The following is a 22,573-nucleotide window of genomic DNA, read 5'->3' as shown; positions in this document are numbered from 1 at the left end:
TTTTCTCTAGTTGTGGCAAGTGGGGACTACTCTCTTATTGCAGGGAGCAGGTTTCTCACTGTGTTGTGGAGCATAGACTCCAGGGCATGCAGGCTTCAGTAGTTGTGGCACAATGGCCCAGTAGTTGAGGTTCCTGGGCTCTAGAGCACAGGTTCAATAGTTGTGGCACATAGGCCCAGCTGCTCTGCATATGGGATCCTCCTATACCAAGGATTGAACTTATGTCTCCTGCATTGGTAGTGGATTCTCCACCACTGAACCACAAGGGAAGCCCTGTATTATTGATTTTCTGTCTGGATAAAGTGTCCTAAGTCATGTTAAAGATCAAAGATTAAGCTTGAGGGCATGGGGAGCCACTGAAAGATTTTAAGCATATATGTGAGGTACAGTTTTATTCTTTTAGGACAACTTTTGGAGGCTGTGTGGAATAGGGCAACTTTAAAAGATTCACGATGGCATTGGCAGGCAGATTTGATGAAATGATGGGGACAGGCATCTGACAAGAAAACAGTTCCAAATCTTGGACTTTCAGAGCCTCAAACTTCCTATTTCAAGTCTGTACTCCCAAACACTGGCTCTGTCATGTCTCAATATACAGCCATCGCTCAGTTTCCATGGGATATTAGTTCTAGGACACAACACTTCCAACTCAGATACCAAAACCTGTAGATGATCACCACCTTTACAGTTGGGCCTCTGTATATCAACTTACATCTAACTTCTGTCCTCACTGACCTCTTTACCTAGCTTAGATTCCATGTTCCTTGTTAAACCTCTACCTTAGACACATACCCAATTTTCTTATCTTTTTCTCTTTATCATGACCATTGTTTCTGTTATTCCCTTCTTTTCCACTGGCATCTTCTCACAGCATTTAAACTCAAGCATTTCCTATCTGAAAAACAAGTCTTTTTCCCTAGGCCGTATCTCCCTCTACCACCTATTCTCCTTTCTCCATTTCACAGCCCAACTTATTTATGGCCTAAGCTCTTTAATTCCTCTGTTCTTGTCATTTACATGGAAATTGAAGTCACCAAGAAGGATAGGAGGGGCTCTCCTCATTGCTCAGTGGTAAAGAATCTGCCTACAAATGCAGGAGATGTGGGTTCAATCCCTGGTCTGGGAAGATCCCACATGTGTGGAACAACTAAGCCTATGTGCCACAGATATTGAGCCTGTGCTCCAGAGTCTGGGAACCACAACTACTGAGGCCCACACGCCCTATAGTCTGTGCTCCACAACAAGAGAGTCACTGCAGTGAGAAGCTTGTGCACTGCAACCAAAGAGTAGCCCCCACACTTCACAAATAAGGAAAACCCTTGCACAGCAACGAAGACCAAGCACAGGCAATAATAAATAAGTAAAATGATAGGAATATTTGTTGAAGACAGTGACACAGGTGCTAAACTCTTCAATAAACAAGGGTAGAGAAGGATGGTAGTTTAAAAGTCAGGAGATGGTAGTCTTATGCATTCTTAAAGAGGAGTAGGGCCATTCAATTATGCCCTATCACTGACATCAGAGTGAGGAACTTGAAGCCAGTTTTACACTACTTAAGGCAAATAATGTGACATTTTTTACATAGGTGGGGAAAACCATTGTGGAAGAAATCATATGTATATTTGTGTCTATAAGTGTGTATACACATATATGTGTGGTATCATTTATATAAAATTGTATAAGTATAAATGTGTGCATGTATTATATCTGTAAACACTGTAAACATAAAATTGTCTGCAAGAGAGTTCACCAAAATGTTAATAGTGGCTACCATTGAGTGGTAGAATTTGGGGGTAATCTTTCCCTTTTTTATAGTGCTCTTTTCAAATGCTTGAATATTCTTCTAAAGCATGTATCATCCTCGAGTGCTTCCCAGGTGATCCTAGTGGTAAAGAACCCATCTGCCATTGCAGGAGGCATAGGAGATGCAGGTTTGATCCCTGGGTCAGGAAGATCCCCTGGAGGAGGGCATGGCAACCCACTCAAGTATTCTTGCCTGGAGAATCCCATGGACAGAGGGGCCTGGTGGACCACAGTCCATTAGGGTCTCACAGAGTCAGACACGACTAAAGCAACTTAGCCCACATGCATATCATCTTTGAATTTAGAAAGATGCAAAGTTACTTATTATTTTGGAAGAAAATTTTAATAGATTGTTCTGAAGTGGCTCTGGTCCTTGCCCTGTCTTCTTCTATCTATATGTATCATGCTGCTGCTAAGTTGCTTCAGTTGTGTCCGACTCTGTGCGACCCCATAGACGGCAGCCCACCAGGCTCCCCCGTCCCTGGGATTCTCCAGGCAAGAACACTGGAGTGAGTTGCCATTTCCTTCTCCAACATGTATCATGAGGAGACTAGAAATAAAGAGCAGATTGGAAGTGGCTTAGTCTTCTTGTATCATGGGATTATTAGATCTAAGCAGGTGGTGATACTTTGTTGTAGGAAGATATTTAACTATCCAGACACAAATCTGGAAGCTAACCCTACTTCATGAAGTCAGAAAATGAACCAACTTTTCAGTTTTTGCATCTAGCAGAAAAATGATAATGTTGGAATTTATTGAGTAGCAAAAACTAAACATTGCAAGGTATGTGAGATAACATAAGCCAAGCACCTATACCAAAAAAAAAAAAAAAAAAAAGCCATTGAAATTTTGTCCTTTTTCTTTAAAAAAGCTGATATTTAACTTGTTACAGTTGTTACAAGCCACTAATCTGAGTAAATGTCATGGGTTTGTACTACTTATTGTCAGAGTTATTAAACTGTGATCTATGAGCCCAAAAGGGAAACGTACTCTTTCAACTTAATTTCTATCACACTGAAAGATGATTTTTCCTTTAAATTAATTGGAAAAATTTCTTAAACTTCTCACTAATACATTAAAAAAATTTTGATCCTTTAAAAATAATAAATACTATTATTAAATCATATACATAAAACAATTAGCATCTATACTCTCCTATGAGTGCCAGTCAGTCAGTTCAATTCAGTTGCTTAGTCAGTCGGACTCTTTGCAACCCCATGGACTGCAGCATGCCAGGCTTCCCTGTCCATCACCAACTCCCAGAGCTTGCTCAAACTCATGTCTATTGTGTCGGTGACGCCATCCAACCATCTCATCCTCTGTCGTCCCCTTCTCCTCCCACCTTCAATCTTCCCCAGCATCAGGGTCTTTTCCAATGAATCGGTTCTTTGCATCAGGTGGCCAAAGCATTGGCGTTTCAGCTTCAGCATCAGTCCTTACAAAGAATATTCAGGACTGATTTCCTTTAGGATGGACTGGTTGGATCTCCTTGCAGTCCAAGGGACTCTCAAGGTCTTCTCCAACACCACAGTTCAAAAGCATCAATTCTTTGGCGCTCAGCTTTCTTTATAGTTGCACTGTCACATCCATACATGACCACTGGAAAAACCATACAGGATGACATTCTCAAAATGTTCACACTCTTCCATCTGTATAATGAATACTGACCACCAGTTTGTTTCCAGCATTGAGCTGAGAACTGGGAACAGCACTGTGACTAAGACAGCAGTTATTGTCTTAAAAGATCTAAGTCTAATGGAGATCAGACAAGTCAGCAGGCCGTTACATGGAGTGGTATCTGCTTTACCTGGGAATGCGCAGGGTGCTCATGTGAGCACATAGGAAGGGCCCCTATCCCATTCTTCAAGAGTAAGGGAAGGTATCTTGAAAAAATTCAATATAATTTCTTTTATGCATGGTCTTAATACAAAATTCAAATTTCCTCTAATTATATTTTTTAAAAGACGTCTAACTTCTGCTTTCTCTAGCAATATTTGAAATAAGATATTGCAGAATTGTGTGACGTAAGTAGTATATGATAGGTGACATTTATTATACCCTCTGTGACTTGGATGAACATCTTGATGAAGCTCCATATGTGATATCTACAGAATATGTAGTAATCAGGACAAAGGATTAGGGGAAGGGGATAAGAACAAAAGATTGGATAACATGAGCAATTATGACATTTGTCACCAGGAGGCATTTTAAGATGGTGCTTCTCTTTGAGTAGCCATTATACTTCCATAAAAAATGTGAGTAAACAGGGAAATCTATCTTTGAGGTTTTTATACCCACTGTCTACACATCTTAAGTTTAGATTTCCATAACTGCTCTAACCCCTTATCTGTGAGAGTATTCCCTGTGATGTGGTGGCCTCTGAAGCTTGTACCCCCAAGACTCTAACCCTTAATGGCCATAGTTGATTGGATTATGGAAAGACTGCCTGGTCAGATTCCTTAAAATTTTGGAATTGTGACTTGGAAGTAATTGTTGGACTCTGGCACTTAAACAGGAAAGTCAGATAAAGCAGGAGAAACAAACAACAACCCCACCCCACTAGCCTTAACAAACAGGTACAGAGAAGCAAAAACAAAAGGCCAAGTGATGAGACATAGGGATAGAGGAGGAGGAAGGTAAGGAAGAGCATTAAAGTCTTTGTTTTAATGCCTGATGAAGTCTTTATTTCCTGCCCTTTGGTTCCATGAACTGAGTATTATTCCTTACAGTAAATCCCCTTTCACTTAAGACTAGCCAGAGCAGGTTTCTGTTTCTTTGAGTTAAATTCTTCCTAAGGTAGCAAGCACCACTTCATGGGAAATAGATGGGGAAAAAGTGGAAACAGTGTCAAACTTTATTTTTGGGGGCTCCAAAATCACTGCAGATGGTGACTGCAGCCATGAAATTAAAAGACACTTACTCCTTGGAAGGAAAGTTATGACCAACCTAGATAGCATATTCAAAAGCAGAGACATTACTTTGCCAACAAAGGTTCATCTAGTCAAGGCTATGGTTTTTCCTGTGGTCACGTATGGATGTGAGAGTTGGACTGTGAAGAAGGCTGAGTGCCGAAGAATTGATGCTTTTGAACTGTGGTGTTGGAGAAGACTCTTGAGAGTTCCTTGGACTGCAAGGAGATCCAACCAGTTCATTCTGAAGGAGATCAGCCCTGGGATTTCTTTGGAAGGAATGATGCTAAAGCTGACACTCCAGTACTTTGGCCACCTCATGTGAAGAGTTGACTCATTGGAAAATACTCTGATGCTGGGAGGGATTGGGGGCAGGAGGAGAAGGGGACAACAGAGGATGAGATGGCTGGATGGCATCACTGACTCGATGGACGTGAGTCTGAGTGACTCCGGGAGTTGGTGATGGACAGGGAGGCCTGGCGTCCTGCGATTCATGGGGTCGCAAAGAGTCGGACACGACTGAGCGACTGATCTGATCTCTGAAGGTAGTAAGCAGAGAAGACAATGGTACCCCACTCCAATACTCTTGCCTGGAAAATCCCATGGATGGTGGAGCCTGGTAGGCTGCAGTCCATGGGGTCGCTAAGAGTCGGACGCAACTGAGCGACTTCCCTTTCACTTTTCACTTTCATGCATTGGAGAAGGAAATGGCAACCCACTCCAGTGTTCTTGCCTGGAGAATCCCAGGGATGGGGAAGCCTGGTGGGCTGCCGTCTATGGGGTCGCACAGAGTTGGACACGACTGAAGTGACTTTGCAGCAGCAGCAAGGTAGCAAGAGAGAGAGTAAAAGACATAAAGTGTCTTTCACCTCAAGAAAAATACTTGTGTAGCTCTATTAGGTGTAGAGATAGAGGAGGGGGCACTGTATACTAGAGATCCTGAGCCTCCATTGGACTTTTATGTGTTGTTTCATGATGGTCATTTGTGTGGGTGTGTGGGGGAGATTCATTTGCTCAACAGCCCCTCCTGTACCTTATAGGCCCTCTTAATGCTTCCTTTTGGCTTTTAAGTCTGCCCAACTGCCTGTTTCCCCATTTTCTATGTGCCCAGGGAAGTAGAAAAGTTTCTGATTATGCCGAACTTTTCATCAGTTCATTTCAGTTCAGTCGCTCAGTCGTGTCTGACTCTTTGCGACCCCATGGACTGCAGCATGCCAGGCCTCCCTGTCCATCACCAACTCCTGGAGTTTACTCAAACTCATGTCCATTGAGTTGGTGATGCCATCCAACCATCTCATCATCCTCTGTCATCCCTTTCTCCTCCTGCCTTCAGTGTTTCCCAGCATCAGGGTCTTTTCAAATGAGTCAGCTCTTCACATCAGGTGGACAAAGTATTGGAGTTTCAGCTTCAACATCAGTCCTTGCAATGAACATTCAGGACCCCAGACATGTGGATAGGCTGCTATGGATGGTTTCTAGTGAGTTTCCTCTTCTGTACCATTAAAATATCATCTACTCTTCAGAGCTGCTATGAGTAAGGAAGGTAAAGTGCCTAGTACCACACTTCATAAATTTCTATAGCATTTTAAATGTTATAGATAACATTTCTATCTATAACAACACTTTAAATGTTATAGATAACATTTCCAAATTTTATTTGGAAATAATTTCAAACTTAAGATTGCAAGAATAAAGCAAATAATGCTTTCATACCCATTACCTATTTTCAAAAAACATTTTGCTTCCTTGATTTGTTTCTATGTAATTTTATTATGAATTATTTGAGAATAATTTGCATACATTATGGTTATATATTCCTAAATACTTCAGTGTGTACTTCCTTAGAATATACTGTTACATAAACACAGTACTTAAAAACTTCAGTAAATCAACAGATACAATACTATTTTATAATCTTCTATCTATATTCTAATATATTTATTGCTTGAGATCTTAAAGACAGATACTCAAACAAGAAAGAAAAATGATTGGTAAATGTTCATCTGGGCTGTAAGGACTATTCAGAGTGTTTACTTTGCCTTAGCTAGTAAAGTACATCTCATGTCATCATTTCTCAAAATTAAATATTATTTTAACATAAGGGTATCCTGTTCTATTTTTACACTGTTACCTACTCTTTATTTCACTGATTCAGTTTATAGTTCCTTTCTTGAAGTTTTAATTTTTTAATATGTCCATTTTTCAAAATTAGTCATTTTTCCTGATTGCAAATGAGGCAAAACGAAACAAAGAATAAACACTTTTTTGACTTGTAGTAACTATTGGTCTTTGGGACAAAATTCAATCATTATTATGGGAAAATGTGTATCAGGTATATATTGGAAAACTAAGACTTTTTTCAATGCAACATGAATAAGAGAGACTACAAAACAATGAAGTACAGTTATATTTAATGCTAGGTTAAGAACTTTCCCCATTTTCTGTGTTAAAATACCTGAGGACACTAATCTTGCTTATCTTAGTGCCTGTAGCACTGAGTCCATCAAGAAAACTGGATTGTTTTCTCATACTGATCTAATTTTTTCTATTTATTTTGTGTGTGTATAAATTTCACTACACTACCCCAGTTTATAAACAGAAAATCAATAATTTTTATATTTTTCTTTAGAGAGTAGTGCGCATGGTAGGTTTAATTGTTAATTATACCAATTAATTGAGCCAATTAAATGTTGTTTGCCAGAAGGAGAAATGGATACCTGTTACACTGCAAAATACTAGAACAGACAAACCTGCCTAGTGAGTCCTGAGTTCCTTACTGAGCTGGCTGTGTGGCCTTGAGTAAGTCATAACTTTGCTAATTTTCAGTTTTTTCACCTGTAAAATGGGGTTAATAATAGTTCCTGTAACATAAAGGCAGTGTGAGATTGGTATAAAAGCTTCATAAATAAAACATGGCTTGTGAGGTCTCATTTGGCCAATATTTCCATTCTATATTTCAGTACTCAGTATTATTAACTTAATGTGCTTTTAGGTCAATTTTTTTTTCCAGTAGTGGCAAATAACTGAAAATTATGAATCACCCATAAACATGGCCAAGTGAAATAAAGGCATGCCTGAAGCAACCAAAATCTCAAGTAGGGCTTCACCCGAGGTTGTCAGGATTTTAGAAGTAAATTATGAACCACCACAGGGGTCTCAAACTGGCTGGTGTGATGGTCGCTGATTCTGTGACAGAAATGGACAAGCAGTGCTCTAGATCACATACAAATCATTCTGGGATTTGGGGCGGCAGAGGGGTTTAAATGCAGGCTCTGAGTCAGTAGGTCTGGAGTGGGAGCTCCAGAGATGCTGCATTTGTAAAATGTGTTTAGTGCAATGTTTGGATGCTTTCACTCTAAAAACCGATGATAAACATACTGAAACTGTTTACAAAAGTTCAAGGTGTATAGAAAACAAGGGCCATATTTGCAAAATTATTTATTTACATTTTAAGCTCATGGTAAAATAATTCTAGGATAGAATGGCTAAGATGAAATATACCAAGTCAGTATAAACATACACACATTTATCTTTACATGCAAAGAATTCTAGCGATGGCTATGGATGAACTCAGGTTTTCCTTTACAAAACTAATGCTCCTTACAATCATGCTGTGATAATGTCTTCCAATAAGAACAGATTTAATGTATATCATTCAAAAAAAATCTGAGAAACAAAAAGCTGACTTGGATAGATTTATTATTAAACTGCTATCCATATGTCATAAAACCAAAAATGTTTTACAGGGCTGAGATGTTCAAATAGGTCCAAACATGATATAATTAATAACTTTTAAGTAAGGAATGCTTTGGCTATTAGGTTTTGACTTAGTTTTGGCATTACTTGCATAATTTATACCATTTCAGTTAGTCACTTGGTAATCCGTTCAAAACAAGACTTGCTTAATACTATCACAAAGCACTTAGCCTTACCTTGAGTGTGAATATCTTTAAGATCTGACAATAGCAACACATTTCTCTTTTCCTTCACTCAGAAAAAAAGAAATCACAAAAATAAAAAATTCATTTTCACATGTTGAAGTTTTACTCATTCTTAAAAAACCAAAAGTTCCTCATCATAATACCTACTCTGGGTATTGGTACGTTATCAAAATGCTAGACCTGTAAGAACTCCTCCTATACCTTGAAAGCCTATGACTTTGTGATCTACATATGTTTAAGGTTAAATATATAAACAATGCATTTGAAGCATCTGGGAAGAATTCACATTTACAATAGTTTTTAAAAATCTGGGTTTATTAAGTTTTAGAAAAATAAATACTGTGGTTGGTTCTACCCTCCCCATCTACTTTTCTCCCCTTACAAATTTGAGCTTCAGAGTTCAGGCTTCTAAAAAGCAGAAGAAAGCAAAATAGAACAATGTAGATTTTATAATTCACATTTCCCCTTTCTAAGGGTAACATATTATCATAATGGCAAACTTGATTCTCTTTCCTTGAAATGAAGATCCTATCTCCTAAAACTAATTTAAATAACTGTTCTTAAGAAAGCAAATGAATTTAACAACCAGTACTTTTAAATGACTATAAAATATATTACATGATTTTAAGGAGTTCTATTATAAAGTCTGAAAGCAAAATCTAAATATTTAATAGTTTAAATTTAATTTCTTTAAATTCTTTTAAAAGCTGTAAGCTATATTATAAATTGCCAGTTAAATTCCCACTCTAGTCTACAAAAATAATCTGCTGCACAAATATATAAATTTAAGGTAACTCTATTTCTTGTGTTGATCTTTTTTCCAGTCTTATAAGTTCAGTAAAACAAAAAGTAAGCACCTAGATATTAAATTAACTTTCATTTGAGCAGCATTTTGATTTTAGATAAAGGGATTCTAAATGTAGTCTAAAACTTTCCAGAAGTCATATTTACATGCATTGTACAGCACTTTATATACATATAAATACAGACTTATAAGAAATAAACAAATTAACCTACACTTTTCATAATGTAAAAAATAAAGATAAAAATACAACATATGTGATCATATGGTAAGCCATCTATTTGAGAAATATGCTTGGTTTTCAGTTCTGATGGCAAAAGCCTTGAATAACTTAAAGCATATCACATAAAAACACCACAGGTGCTTAGTTTATTTACGATCTTGACCTAGGCCTATCCACAGTTTTTAAGTGTTAGTCAATGCCATACAAGTAGTTGAGTTTACTAGAAATGTCTGCACTGGAGAAAAATGATTATGGAAGGTATGACAGCAGATATCAAATGTTTTTAAATATAACTATAGGGAGGGATTAAAATTAATTCTTTTCCGGGGGAAATCAGGGATTTCTGATAATAGAGCTTTCTTTAGCAGTTTGCTTCATGTTTTGTTCCTGCCCATAAGGTAGTGTTTGATTTTTGCTGTGATACCTCTTACAAAAAATTGATGGACTTGACTTTCCTCTAATGCAGCAGAGTGAATTTTTGTGATCTAATTACTCTTCCATAAAAACAAATAGGTGGCTGTGATAAGCTCTGTTTGCATCCCACACACAGTAAGTTCTTTACCAACCAATTCCTGGCTAGAAGCAGGGATTTTACCTGGGGAAAAAAAGTTACTCAGAACGTTTACTGTGCTATAATGTTCTAGTCTTGAGACTGATTGGAAAACTCTATTTGGCGCTCCTTTACCTCAGATGGCATGCCAGTTCTTATCACAGTATGAAATTCTTATGATCAGATTCAAGGTACAGAGGAATAGGAAGCATGGAAATTTTGACCCACATTAAACAAACAAGCAAATAATAACTCTTGCATAAGTTAAAAGAGGTTTTTAACTCTAAAAGCAAGGCCCTTTCCCCAGAAAATTAAATTCATTAAAAATGTAGAAATAAAAATCCCATTATGGCTCTAAATATACAACAAATAAATAGTCACGTATTTTATACATTTCAAATTTTTAAAGAGCCCTACAGTATTTCAGGAAGATGACTTAAAGTGTTGTTCCCTGAGTTTTTGATGCAACTCCAAATATAAGTTCACCAACTCCAAGACCTTAAAGAGAGAAAAATCCACATGGTTTGCTTCCTCTCTTTTAGGATTAGCTGTTTACTCCAAAGCAGTTCGTTCAGTGCTTACCCTATAGTTCAAATGCTTTAAGAATGTGGCTTTATCCATTTCTTAGAAGACAAACTCCCAAAGAAACTTCTCAGAAGGAAAAAAAAAAAAGATTGTTTAAAGAAAGTAAAGTTTTAACATTAGTTTACAGTGCAGTTGAGTAAATGAGTTTTATATCTGTAATACATCAAGAGTGGTAATACTGTCATATGTATTAGAAGGTAGAGTTCTATGAATTCTGCCTTTTCTGACCTCAGTGGTTATTGACTCTAGTTTCTGTTACCAAACAGAAAGTCTAACAATTAAAAAAAAACCCAAACTACTAGAAACAGAATGACTCTTCCATATTTAAGTGTATGAGAAGACATACATTTGGTATTAAAATAAAGATCAAAACAACCAATTAATAATATCTCAATTTTAAAAAATATTCAATTTATATAATAACTTATACATAATAGTAATTTTCAAAAACTCATTCAAAACTGGGGTTTTAAAATTCTTGAAGGTGTTTTCATATCACTTTCTTGATGGTTATTAAAATATTTTTTAAAAATTCAAAGCTTGGGAATAGTTCAGTGAAATAAATATTTGTTTGCAACTTCCATTACAGTCTATTTATAAAAACTAATTACAGTGAATAGGGACTTGAATTCTATTCCTGGAAGTTTTAGGTTAGGCTTAACTTTAAGCCACTAAAGGTTCCTAAGAAAATAACAACAACAACAACAGTTGAGAGAACATCTGAAATGTCCCGTCCATTTCAGTAAAGTGCACAATTGTTCATCCTTTGGCTTGGCTATGACCTCAAGGGAGGTGTAGAAGTCAGTGGTGCTGGTGTCAGATTCCTGACTATATTACTGAGGCTGGCAATCTTCTCTTCTAGGAGGTAATTTTTCTTCTCTGCTGTTTTTTGTCGCTGTTCAGTCATTTCCAGAGCTTTCAACAACTGGGCATTTTCCACATACAAATCCTTCACTATTGCATCTGCTTTAGTATTCTTGCAGAGCTGGAAACAGAACCAGAAACATCTTGACTCTATTTCTGTTATTCTTTTAAAAGATCCGACATAAGGACAGTTGTTTATAAAGGCAAATGGCTTCTATCAGTTATATTCTTTTATTTTACAATACAGCTTTAATATCAGACCTGGTACCAGGTATACAGGTAAAACAAATCCACTTATTCCAGGCTGTTTCTTTGCATAATTTGTTTGTAGAAATCACTAATAAAAGAACAAATTGATATTTGAGGGCTCAAACATGAAGGTATTTTTCAGTCTAGGTACTATTTCTTTATTCATTCTCTAAAAATATCACAATACTTTTATAATTTAAATTTCTGAGGCTGTGAACTGTTTACCTGTTATTAACAATAGATGCTTGTCTCCCATTCATAACTACATACAACCTACTGATTATTTTAAAATGTAGCTCATGTATTATAACACAAAGATTCAGCAGTTACTTCCTTTTAAAATAAAACCTTGTCTAGAAGAGATATTCTAATCTTTATGGTTAAAATATATAGTCTTGGTTAGGGTGGGAACACTCTTCAGCAGAATAGGATAATTTGATTTTTGGTCTCCTTAGTTAATATCTTCCAATCCCCTTTCCCTTATTATACCTTTAACTCCTCATTTTACACCCAGTTTCAGGCAATGCATCTACAAGTATGAAGGTTTAAGGTAATAAAGAAAACTTAAGGCATGGCTAATTTACATAATATCATTTCAAACAGCAATGCTAAAGACTATCACACAGAAGCCCAGGACCTAGGTGACTGGCAAGTTTAACATAAAACTAACATTATTTTCTATTAAACTGTTTTAGTGTATAACCTTTCCTCTTTCCCTTCTATTAAAAAACACTTCAGTGACTCTTATCCACTACACAACAAAATCCAAACTCTTGTGGTTTAGCACTAAGACCCTCTACTGTCTACTCTTCCCTCTCTAGTTTCTTTTGCTTCTCCCAGAATAGGATGAACTGTTAATGCCAAAGTGTTTGTAGATGTCCACACCCCATGTTACCCATTTTCTTTGTTTTTGAACTGCTACTGGAAGTACTGCCAAATGGTCAGTACCATGTACGTGAACTACACTCCATATTATGGGCAGGGATTTTGCTAGTATTTCTAGTACTTGGAACAGAACCTGGCATGTAGTGACTATGTGTTGAATAAATGATTAAGGGACTGAATCAATAAATGTAAGAACAGGACTTTCTCTTTCTCTCCATTCTGTATACTAAGATTTAGGACACAGGAAAGTTCCTGTCCACCATTCTTCTCAGATTCTACATGTCTAAAAATCCAGGTTGGGCAGTTTCTACCCTCCTACCCCCTGCCACAGTTTGTCTCAATCTCAGATTTCAGAGAGGTTATAACATTCCCTAGAAAGTAGTCTTTTCTGTTATGTCTCTTCAGTGGATGCACAAATAATTTATAAGCACTCAGGCCACATCTGCTGCCAGCAGGAAAAAAGGATCAGCCTACTTGGTGGTCCTGAATTTGAGAGTCCAGATTTTTATTCAAAACAGAGCCTTTTGGGGTCTGGCTATAGCCACAAGTTAGATTTTGAGGTTGTCATAGTTGCTGCAAACAAAAAAGCTAAAGTTACATTTATTATCCCCCATTTTTTACAAATATAAAATTTCTGTTTATTTGGGGGAAAAAATCTATAAAAGTTCAATTTGGATTGAAGCTCATTAGAAATGCTTTAGAAATTCTTCTAATTTAGGAGTTTATAATAGAGTTTGCCTTTATTAGACAATAAAAGTTAGCAAGTTAGTAGCAATAAAGGAATTTAAAACTGGAGTTAAAGCAGAAGGTGAGATGGGTGGGCAGATATGACCTGGGAAGCTCACTTGTTCTTTGAGCTGATTCACTTTCTCCTGAAGAAGCCTTTTCACCAGTTTCAATTTCTGTTCAACTTCCAACATTCGTTCCTCCATGACAGTTACCAGGTATTCCTGGTTTCCCTGAAGGAAAAGAAAAAAAATTGTATTGTTATTTGAAAATCATGCCATGAGAAAGCACTAGTAGCTAATTTTCCCCATAAGATGCCTAGAGAAAGGACAGCAAATGTTTGCTTTTGAATAGCAAGGGTGGATTTCTGAACAGTGCATGTGTTGCACAGGTTAGAAAGGTAACCCTATCAGAGAAAGAAATCAAAGATAAAAAAAGGACTCTTACCTGTGCTACCATCTTCCCCCGAGATAAAGCAAAATTCTTAAAACCAATACTTTAAGATCTATGTGTACTTATTATAGTAAAATAGGTATCCAAAGTAAATTAAAATATGGTTATCAACCTTTCATCTGTGATTTGGGTCTTTGCAATACTGTGGGACTTTCAACAACAAAATGAATAAAAACTGAGTTTATTCAGGATCAGCTAACATTTCCAATCAGCTTGCAGTATGTGTGTCTGTTTTTATCTTTGAAATGGCTGGTTACTGTGAGGGTGTTAGTGTTTCTAGTAGCCTCTTCCCACTAGTTCTTCTAATTATTGGTTTCCTAATTTGACTTGTCAATGTGCAGCAAATACCTGAACTGGAAGAGGGACTTATCATTAGAACATATTTAAAACTGAAAATTTTCTTCCCATAAAGAGCTCCTAGATGAAACAATAGGGCAGAAAAAGGACGCTGGCTTCTCCTCCTCTCCTTATACCACAGTGATGGATTAAGGTGTGTGTGGGTTTTGGAGTGCAGAGGGACCTAGAACAAGATTTAGAGTGCAACTGACTACCCCTTCTCCCGGTCTACCAAAATGTTCACATAAAGAATTTCAGATTCTTTAAAAGGTTTAAATTAAAAGATTCTTCAAATGTTTACGCAAGACTCAGGTGTTAGTAGCTGATGGCATAACCTGTCCTTAAAAATATACCCCAAAGTGTCCTTTAAAAAGCACAAAGAATGACCAAATGTGAGGTGAAAGCCAACAGTTTGTGTATTAAATAATAGCATTTATTCAAACATAAAAGAAACAACTAAGCCATGCAACTAATTTAAAGATAAAAACTGTAGTAGGGAAAAGAATAATGCAGAATTTTTAAGAAACCAGGTCCTAAGAGCATCTAAAAATCCTATATTTTAAAAGGTACAATGGCTTTTTAAAATTCAAACATAAATGGAAAATGCCAGATTTCCACTTGCCTTAAAAAAAAGAAAAAGCAAAACAAAGCAAAAAACCTGGATAATTAATTCAAAGAACATGGGGCATGGCAAAAGAGTGGGGAAAGAGGAAAAAAAAAGCAGTCATATATTTAAAATTTATTTTATTCCATCAAAAATTTCCTTTTTCCTGTCAAAAAAGTATTATACATCTTATATAAAACATTATAAATAATCCTGATTTTCTTCAAATTCCATATATAAAAGCAGTACCTTTTGTTAAAAATATTTACAATGTATGGAATGAGAAAATATATAGAATACATCAAGAATCTCAAATCTACACTCTTTAGATAGTATAAATAATTAAGTGTAACAAGCTGAGATTTGTGAATTTGATTCACATAAATAAGAAACATAATACTGCAAAGGCTTAATAATAAAACTTAAAAGAGCACTTGATTCCAAAACATTTCTCAGCTTATGTCTATATTTGTGTGGTGTGTGTGGGTGTGTGCATTTGAGTATCTGCCATGGTAAGAAATGCCATCAATAACAGCCCAGTTTTCACAGGTGCCCAATCCTTCTGTAGGAATCTGCATGCACTGCTCGCTGCTCCGGTAGCAAGGCCTAGAGAAAGAAGGCAAGTGGTACACTTCACCCTGATGTCAAGATTATGCTTTTGGGGGGAATCTAAATTCACACGTTTATAATGCAAACAATTTTTAAAAGCACACAGCAATACTACACATGCAAGCGAAGCAACACAAGGCAGAAGAAATCATATCACTCCACACACAGAGACAACATGCAGATTCTAACAACATTCTGTATTCTTAAAATCGGTGTCAGCTCAGTTACCAGAAACAAAGAGAGCCTGCCGTCACCTTCTCGTGAGAGCAATAAGCAGTCCACTCTGCCATCTGGCTGGAGAAATTCTCTCTCTTTTTAAGTACAAAAGTCTTAACAGTTTTTGTCTATCTAATCCTCAAGTAATTGAAGTAAAGGGATACTTTTTAAACACTGGTAGGTGGGTTGGGAGGAGCATGTTTTTAAAGTAGTATATATGAGAATAATGAATAGGATCTTTGATCATTTGATTTAAAATGTCTATTAAAAACTGAGGTCAAAAAAAATAAATAAATAAATAAAAATAATAATAAAAACTGAGGTCAAGTTTTACGATTCACTTCTATAATGAAGCATCTGTCCAATACCTACCATCACAATTTTACTTCTGGAATTAACTTTTAGTACTTGGAAATTGAATGTAGGAAGCTTCCAAAAACATGGATTTTAAGTCTTTGTTAGAAAGAATAGATGATGACTACATCATGCAAAAGCATAGATATATATTAGTAGGCAAAGAAAACAAAATTGCTCCAATGTACAATTAATGGTGCTAATATGACTTTGCAAAGCCAGTGTGACCAGATTACAGGAAAAGAGTTGGGAAATTCCTTGTCAAATGTCACCTGATAGGCAAGGTACATTTTGAAAACAGAAGAGTTATTCAAACTAGAATGAACTAATCTAGAATTCTGCAAATTAAGGAGTGTTTTTAATTTTATTCCTAATTCTGAGGAAGAATTAAGAGACTTCTGAAAGAAGAGAATCATGAATGAAGCACTAAAAAGAAAATTTAACTATTTGAAAACTTAGGTAATATAAGATAGTGTCTGGTAGTGAGCTGGGATAATGCTAATTCAAAGGGAAGAAGAAGAAGATCTTTATTTTCTTAAAAATAGTTTTTCAAACTAGATCATTTAAAAAATAAGTTAAATGAACTTTGGTCAACTTAAAAAAGTCACTGATGACACTTTCTACTTTAATAGTTGTGAAAAGTCCCCATTTGTGAATTCCAAGGAACTCAGCAGGCCACACCCTCTAGTACAAGAAAACCCAGGATGCTTTGTTAGTAATACATATCCTAGAGTTGCACTTGAATTCTGTAATATTTTTGGCATCAGACAAGAATGTTAGGTCAATTGCACAGTATGCTCAAGTGAGCCTGACACTTCATCATCGCTTAGCAACTTGCATGAGACCCAGAACTCTTAATTACCCAGCTTAGAAGCTGAGAGCTCAAAAGTAGCACTACAAAAACCAAGATCAAAGCCAAAACAGCACTGAAGTTCTGTGGATTTGTAATACAGGTAAGGTGTAACTGACAAAAGATTGAGGTTCTTCATCCCCACCTTTGAACTGGTGTAACTTCCAAATAGGTAAAATTGAATTAGGTGATCTGCGTTTACTATTAGAAAAAGGTCATCATACCTGTGGTGTGCTGGTTTCAGAAGTCCTATTTTCAAGTTCCTCCTGCAGGCACTGGTTTATCCTTTCTGCCTGCAGCAGCTGACGTTGAAGCTGCAGAAACTGCTCCCTGGGAACCACTGGACAGGCTTGCTGCTGGAGCAGTTGCAGTTCCCAAGCATGAGGGGATGGGCTAAGCATCACAGTGGACCTCAGGTGCTGCATCTGGAGAATAAGAGCAAAGCCCTAGTCAGCTACCATGCCTTCAGTCACAGAGCTGCCTTGAAAGTAGCCGGCAGAGAGAAAGGAAGTCTATGGATTCATATTAATGGCCTCTCAGACTTACTGATAACTTGAAAACAGGCAGCACATGATCCCAAGTAAGAATAAAAAATCATTTTGCAAAAAAAAAAAAAAATCATTTTGCTTAGGAGGTAATACATTTAATGAACAAGCAGGCCTTAAAAGTTTTAGACTTAAACTGTACTTCCTCAATCTTAAGCGACAATTGAACATGAGGTACATGGTGCACATGTCTGGATTTTCCTTTTTTCTTCCCACACTAGAACATTAAATTAACCCTCTTTAAAAAAAATGGTGGAATACGCAAAGGGCAGAAAGAGGTTATGCTCTAGAGTTTTGCCACTTACCATTCATAAAGATTCTTAAAAGCAGTTCAATGACTACTTTTTTTCTAAGTTAGCAATTTGTTTTAAAAATCTCACCTTGCATCTCAAATTATTTTAATCTATCTTAGTTTATCAGACAGGCAATTCTGGGACATAAGGTGATATTCCAGAATATTTGGGAATCGAAGTACATGGAATGAAAGGATTTATTCAAGACAATGAGGAAATGGTATGTGTATCACATGCCAATCAAAAGTGGGGCAAGGGAAAGAAGGCACTGCATTTGGTCAGTGAGGCATGCCACTTCATATCTGTGGACACATTCAGCAGACACAGAGCTCAATGGAAGACATGCAACAAATATGACCAATTACTAAACTCATGAGGAAGCACCCCCAGGCATGTGAGAAGGGAAAAAGGCCCTCCAAGACACAACTAGAATTAAATGTTATCATGAAACTTCAGAGCCACTATCCATTTCCTTAAATTTAAATTTCTGAGGTGGGTTGTTACCCATTTTGAAATATTTCTAGTTATAGATTTAGAAAACCCACCACTTTATGATCCCCTGATTTTGTATCAGTGGGATGATTTTCTTCACTATGTCTTTAAATACTGAGGAAAATCCTGATGGAAATGTAAACAGATGTATTCCAGAGTTAAATGAAATTGAATATTGGCTCTTAAGTATTTATTAACTGTCATAGTAGTAGAAATGATTACATGAAAAAGCGGTTTAATGAGATGTCTCCATGCTATGAAATTCATTGAAAGAGAATGTTCTACCTTCACACACTATCTCAGGCAGAGAACTGCACCCTTCTCTGCTAGTTCCAACCACAGAGTTCTAGGTACAGGTTAGCCACAGATAAAACAAAAACAAAAGAGAATTACAGGAGTTAGAGAAAGAAAATATGAGTTATAAAGAGAAAGAACAGTACAAAACAGGGTATATTATATACCTTAACACATATGCTCCAGTCAGTAGGAACTTAAAAAGACCAACATTTACATTTCTCTGTATATAAATTTTACAGATATTAAAATGTCAAACAGCTCTTAATTTTGTAGCCACTTCCTCATCTATTGTAATTTGGTTGGTTTATGAGCTTGCTTCTTTACCTCAATTCATTCCAATACAATAATTCAGAAGATTTCAAGTGCAGTATGGAATAGACCTGATGTTAAATACCTTGCCTTGTGGAGATGCAGGATATAAACCATAAAACATTTTTATTGTTAAAGTATCTGAACTATTGACTATCAGAGGTACACACCAAACTATAAGAACTGCTAACAGTCTTTAACTTTTTAAGTATTCAAAACAAATTGTTTATGGAACATTGCCTCATATAGTTGAAAAAACCATGGAGTGGGTGGCAAATTCTTCCATTTCCTTGTCTAATAATTTGGGATCTTTAATTGCCCTGGGGTAAGGGTATGTGTCGGAGAAGGCAATGGCAACCCACTCCAGTACTCTTGTCTGGAAAATCCCATGAATGGAGGAGCCTGGCAGGCTGCAGTCCATGAGGTCGCTAAGAGTCAGACACGACTGAGAGACTTCCCTTTCACTTTTCACTTTCATGCATTGGAGAAGGAAATGGCAACCCACTCCAGTGTTCTTGCCTGGGGAATCCCAAGGACGGGGGAGCCTGGTGGGCTGCCGTCTATGGGGTCGCACAGAGTCGGACACGACTGAAGTGACTTAGCAGCAGCAGCAGCAGCAAGGGTATGTGTTATATTAATCAGTGATTTTAAACTATCCTATAGGGGTGAGAAGAAATTCCTTCCCCCAAAGGAGTGCATACATCAGATAGAATCACTTAGAAAGCTTTCCCTAAATTCCTTGATACCAAAGATTCTGATGTAGGACTATCTCCCTGACTGCCTACTGCCCCTCCCCCAAACCTGATAAGAATCCATGCTGGAGTGAGAGGAATGTACCTATCCCCAGGTAAGCTGGGCAAAAAAAAATGGTGTGAAAAACCACTGTACATCCTCAAATTTGCCCTAATCTTTAGATATCACAGTATAAATAAAAATCCAATTTATAGGTCCAGTGGGAAGGGGACATGAAGAGTTATTGCTTAATGTTTAGAGTTTCTATTTGGGGTGATGAAAAGGTTTTAGAAGTAGCGGTGACATTGTGAATGTAATTAATGCCACTGAATGCCACTTAACAAAATTTGCCATTTTAATCGTTCATGTATATATATATTTCTATATATATATATATACACACACACACACATAGTATAGTTTAAAACACAATGTCATATACCCAAACCGCTGAATTAGACACTTTAATGAATGAATTGTGCAGTGTGTGAATTACATTTAATAAAGCTGCTAAAGAATTATATGTCTGCAGAGTTCACAGCTCAGTCTTATTTCAATGGAAGTTTCATTAGAATAGTGTATGAGGTGTTCTTTACAGTGTTTCAATTAAAAATTCATGCTTTTTCTTTTTTCAGCTCCGGTGCCAAGAACACTTAATTTCCTTCATCCATTACCAAATATTTACTACTAGATCAGGGAGAAAAGTAATGAGGGGAAATTGCTTATGATGACTAATCATGTAAAGTATGATTGGGAGAGAAGGGAGCATATGAGGCCAAAGAGAGCAGGTGGGAGAAGACTCAGCCTGTTGGAAGGACATTTGCAGAGGATCTAACAGTGATTAAGTATACCCTGTTACTTTTCAACTGGGTACTAGACATGTCATGTGTGGCTTCAGATATCTCATTCATTAGAGTATATAATTATTTCATCAGAAAAGCATTTCTACATATAAACACAGCCTGCAGCTCAGAGTTTTAATAAATTCATTTATTATATGCAGAAGGAAAAGCAAATATGGTTTGGATTTCATTCTTTATAGTTTCACTAATCTCCCTATTAGTAGATAAATCAGAGAACATAAAATTGACAGAAACTTTAGTGGTCATTTAAATGTAAATGCGATATGTTTGCCCATATTTCATATTTAAAAACCAAGCATCTATTGAAATGTAATTACCTTTGCATGTGTCCAGCTTCATGAAAGAAAATATTTATATATCTCTCTTCCTATGATTCTGGCTTTAAAATATTTGTATACACAGAACTTTTTTTTTCATTCATTGATTTCTTTATTAAGTGTCTTCATGAGCCAGACACTATTCAGATGCCTTATCTGACATATCAACATTTACAATCTATTTGGATAATAATTACACCCTTGCTGATTTAAATTTCTTTTCTTCTTTTCTTTCTCACTTGTTTGTTTCCAAAAATACAGCTGAGTTGGGCTTTAAAAAATGAAAGTTCAGTTCAGTTGCTCAGTCGTGTCCGACTCTTTGCGACCCCAAGGACTGCAGCACGCCAGGCTTCCCTGTCCATCACCAACTCCCGGAGTTTACTCAAACTCATGTTCAATTGAGTCAGTGATGCCATCCAACCATCTCATCCTCTGTTGTCCCCTCCTCTGCCCGCCTTCCATCTTTTCCAGTATCAGGGTCTTTTCAAATGTACACAGAACTTTATAATTGCACTCGGTGTTCAGAAAGCAATCTATTAGACTAGAAACTCAATGTCCAAGCTGACAAGTTTTACAAATCCAATTTTATATTTAACAGATGTACCTCTTCCAAGGCAGTGCTGAGTTAAAAATGTAGAAATGAACAATGGCAACACTGAAAAACTGTCTAAATGCTAATGCTCTTAAACTCCTGGAATGTACTTCCTAACCGAATAGGCTGTAACAGAGCACATCACATCTATAATACACTACACTGGGGGAGGTATCAGGAAACTATTAAAACCACAGCATTGGCAAGAGAGCTCTGAGCCTCTTGGTCAGTACTGGACAGAGTCCCTGCCACTTGAATTTGTTGAGGCACAAATCCTTGCATTTCAGGATAGTCAACATTATTATTATTATTCCTTCTTCTGTGAAGCAGTATATATCTCTCTGGCTGTGTAATTAGCAAAAATATCTATCAAACTTGGTAAGACAAACCAAAGAGTCCAGCCTGGCAATGTACTTAGATTTTCACTGTTTTCGTATAAGGAATTTAATGCTATGTTAGCCTCTCTCAACAAATGGGTCATTCATGGATTAAAATATTCTTCATCAGATCAGATCAGTAAGGTCATTTCCCTTAAAAACTTACCTCCATTAGCTGTTCATCCAGTTTTACTTGTTTCTTTTTCAGGCCTTCATTTTCCAAATGAATTGTTTCTAATTCTCGTTCAAGGGATTTCATCTGACTAACCTGTTGAAAAACATAAAACTCCCTTAAAAAAAAGAAAACAACCTGAATCTCTCTACTTTTTTTTGACAAATTTACTCTAATCAGAAATCTCAACTCTTGGAAGAAAGCTGAGTTCATTCATCAAGGGAAAACAACAAATAATTCAGTGCATTGATTATATTTTAGTCTAGCTTAAATCACCACTCCTCACATAGAACAGAGTCCTAAGGCAGGTAGCTTTCAAACTTCAGTGCCACTCACTGTAGGAAATACATTTTATCTTGCAACCCAGTACACCCACACCCCCCCCCCACCCCAAGTACATATGCATGCATAATCAGTTGTAAGTATACATCACTAAAAGAAAACTTCCATGAAATAATACTTATCCCTACTACAAGCCATGCACTTTGATATTTTATAGTATATTTTATTAAAGATGCTGTCACAACATTGTAAAGAAACTATAATAAAAATTTTTTGAAATGCTGGTATTTCATTAAACTGAATTCATGATCATCTACTATGGATCTGTAGTAGGGAAAAACGT

The 22,573-nt window shown here is 36.6% G+C and overlaps 1 protein-coding gene across 8 annotated transcripts in view; it reads right to left on the bottom strand.

Annotated features, from left to right (window-relative positions):
• Positions 1-8,133: 8,133 nt before the first annotated feature.
• Positions 8,134-22,573, bottom strand: part of NIN (ninein) — a 104,741-nt gene continuing 90,301 nt past the window's right edge. For 5 of the 8 annotated variants that reach the window (XM_025295786.2, XM_044925128.1, XM_044925129.1 and 2 more), the window contains 4 exons: positions 21,943-22,044; positions 17,184-17,384; positions 13,657-13,770; positions 8,134-11,798 (listed from right to left, as the gene is read on the bottom strand). In XM_025295786.2, coding sequence (XP_025151571.1) covers positions 11,589-11,798; positions 13,657-13,770; positions 17,184-17,384; positions 21,943-22,044 — 627 coding nt within the window. In that variant the 3' untranslated portion in view covers positions 8,134-11,588. Of the gene's footprint in view, positions 11,799-13,643; positions 15,537-17,183; positions 17,385-21,942; positions 22,045-22,573 lie in introns of those variants that run through there. The other 3 variants (XM_025295794.2, XM_044925131.1, XM_025295792.2) reach the window with 2 other exon arrangements.

The sequence above is a fragment of the Bubalus bubalis genome, chromosome 11 (assembly GCF_019923935.1).
Source record: "Bubalus bubalis isolate 160015118507 breed Murrah chromosome 11, NDDB_SH_1, whole genome shotgun sequence".
Taxonomy (NCBI): domain Eukaryota; kingdom Metazoa; phylum Chordata; class Mammalia; order Artiodactyla; family Bovidae; genus Bubalus; species Bubalus bubalis.
The sequence above is the reverse complement of the archived record's forward strand: the minus strand, read 5'-3'. Positions and strand labels throughout refer to the sequence as shown.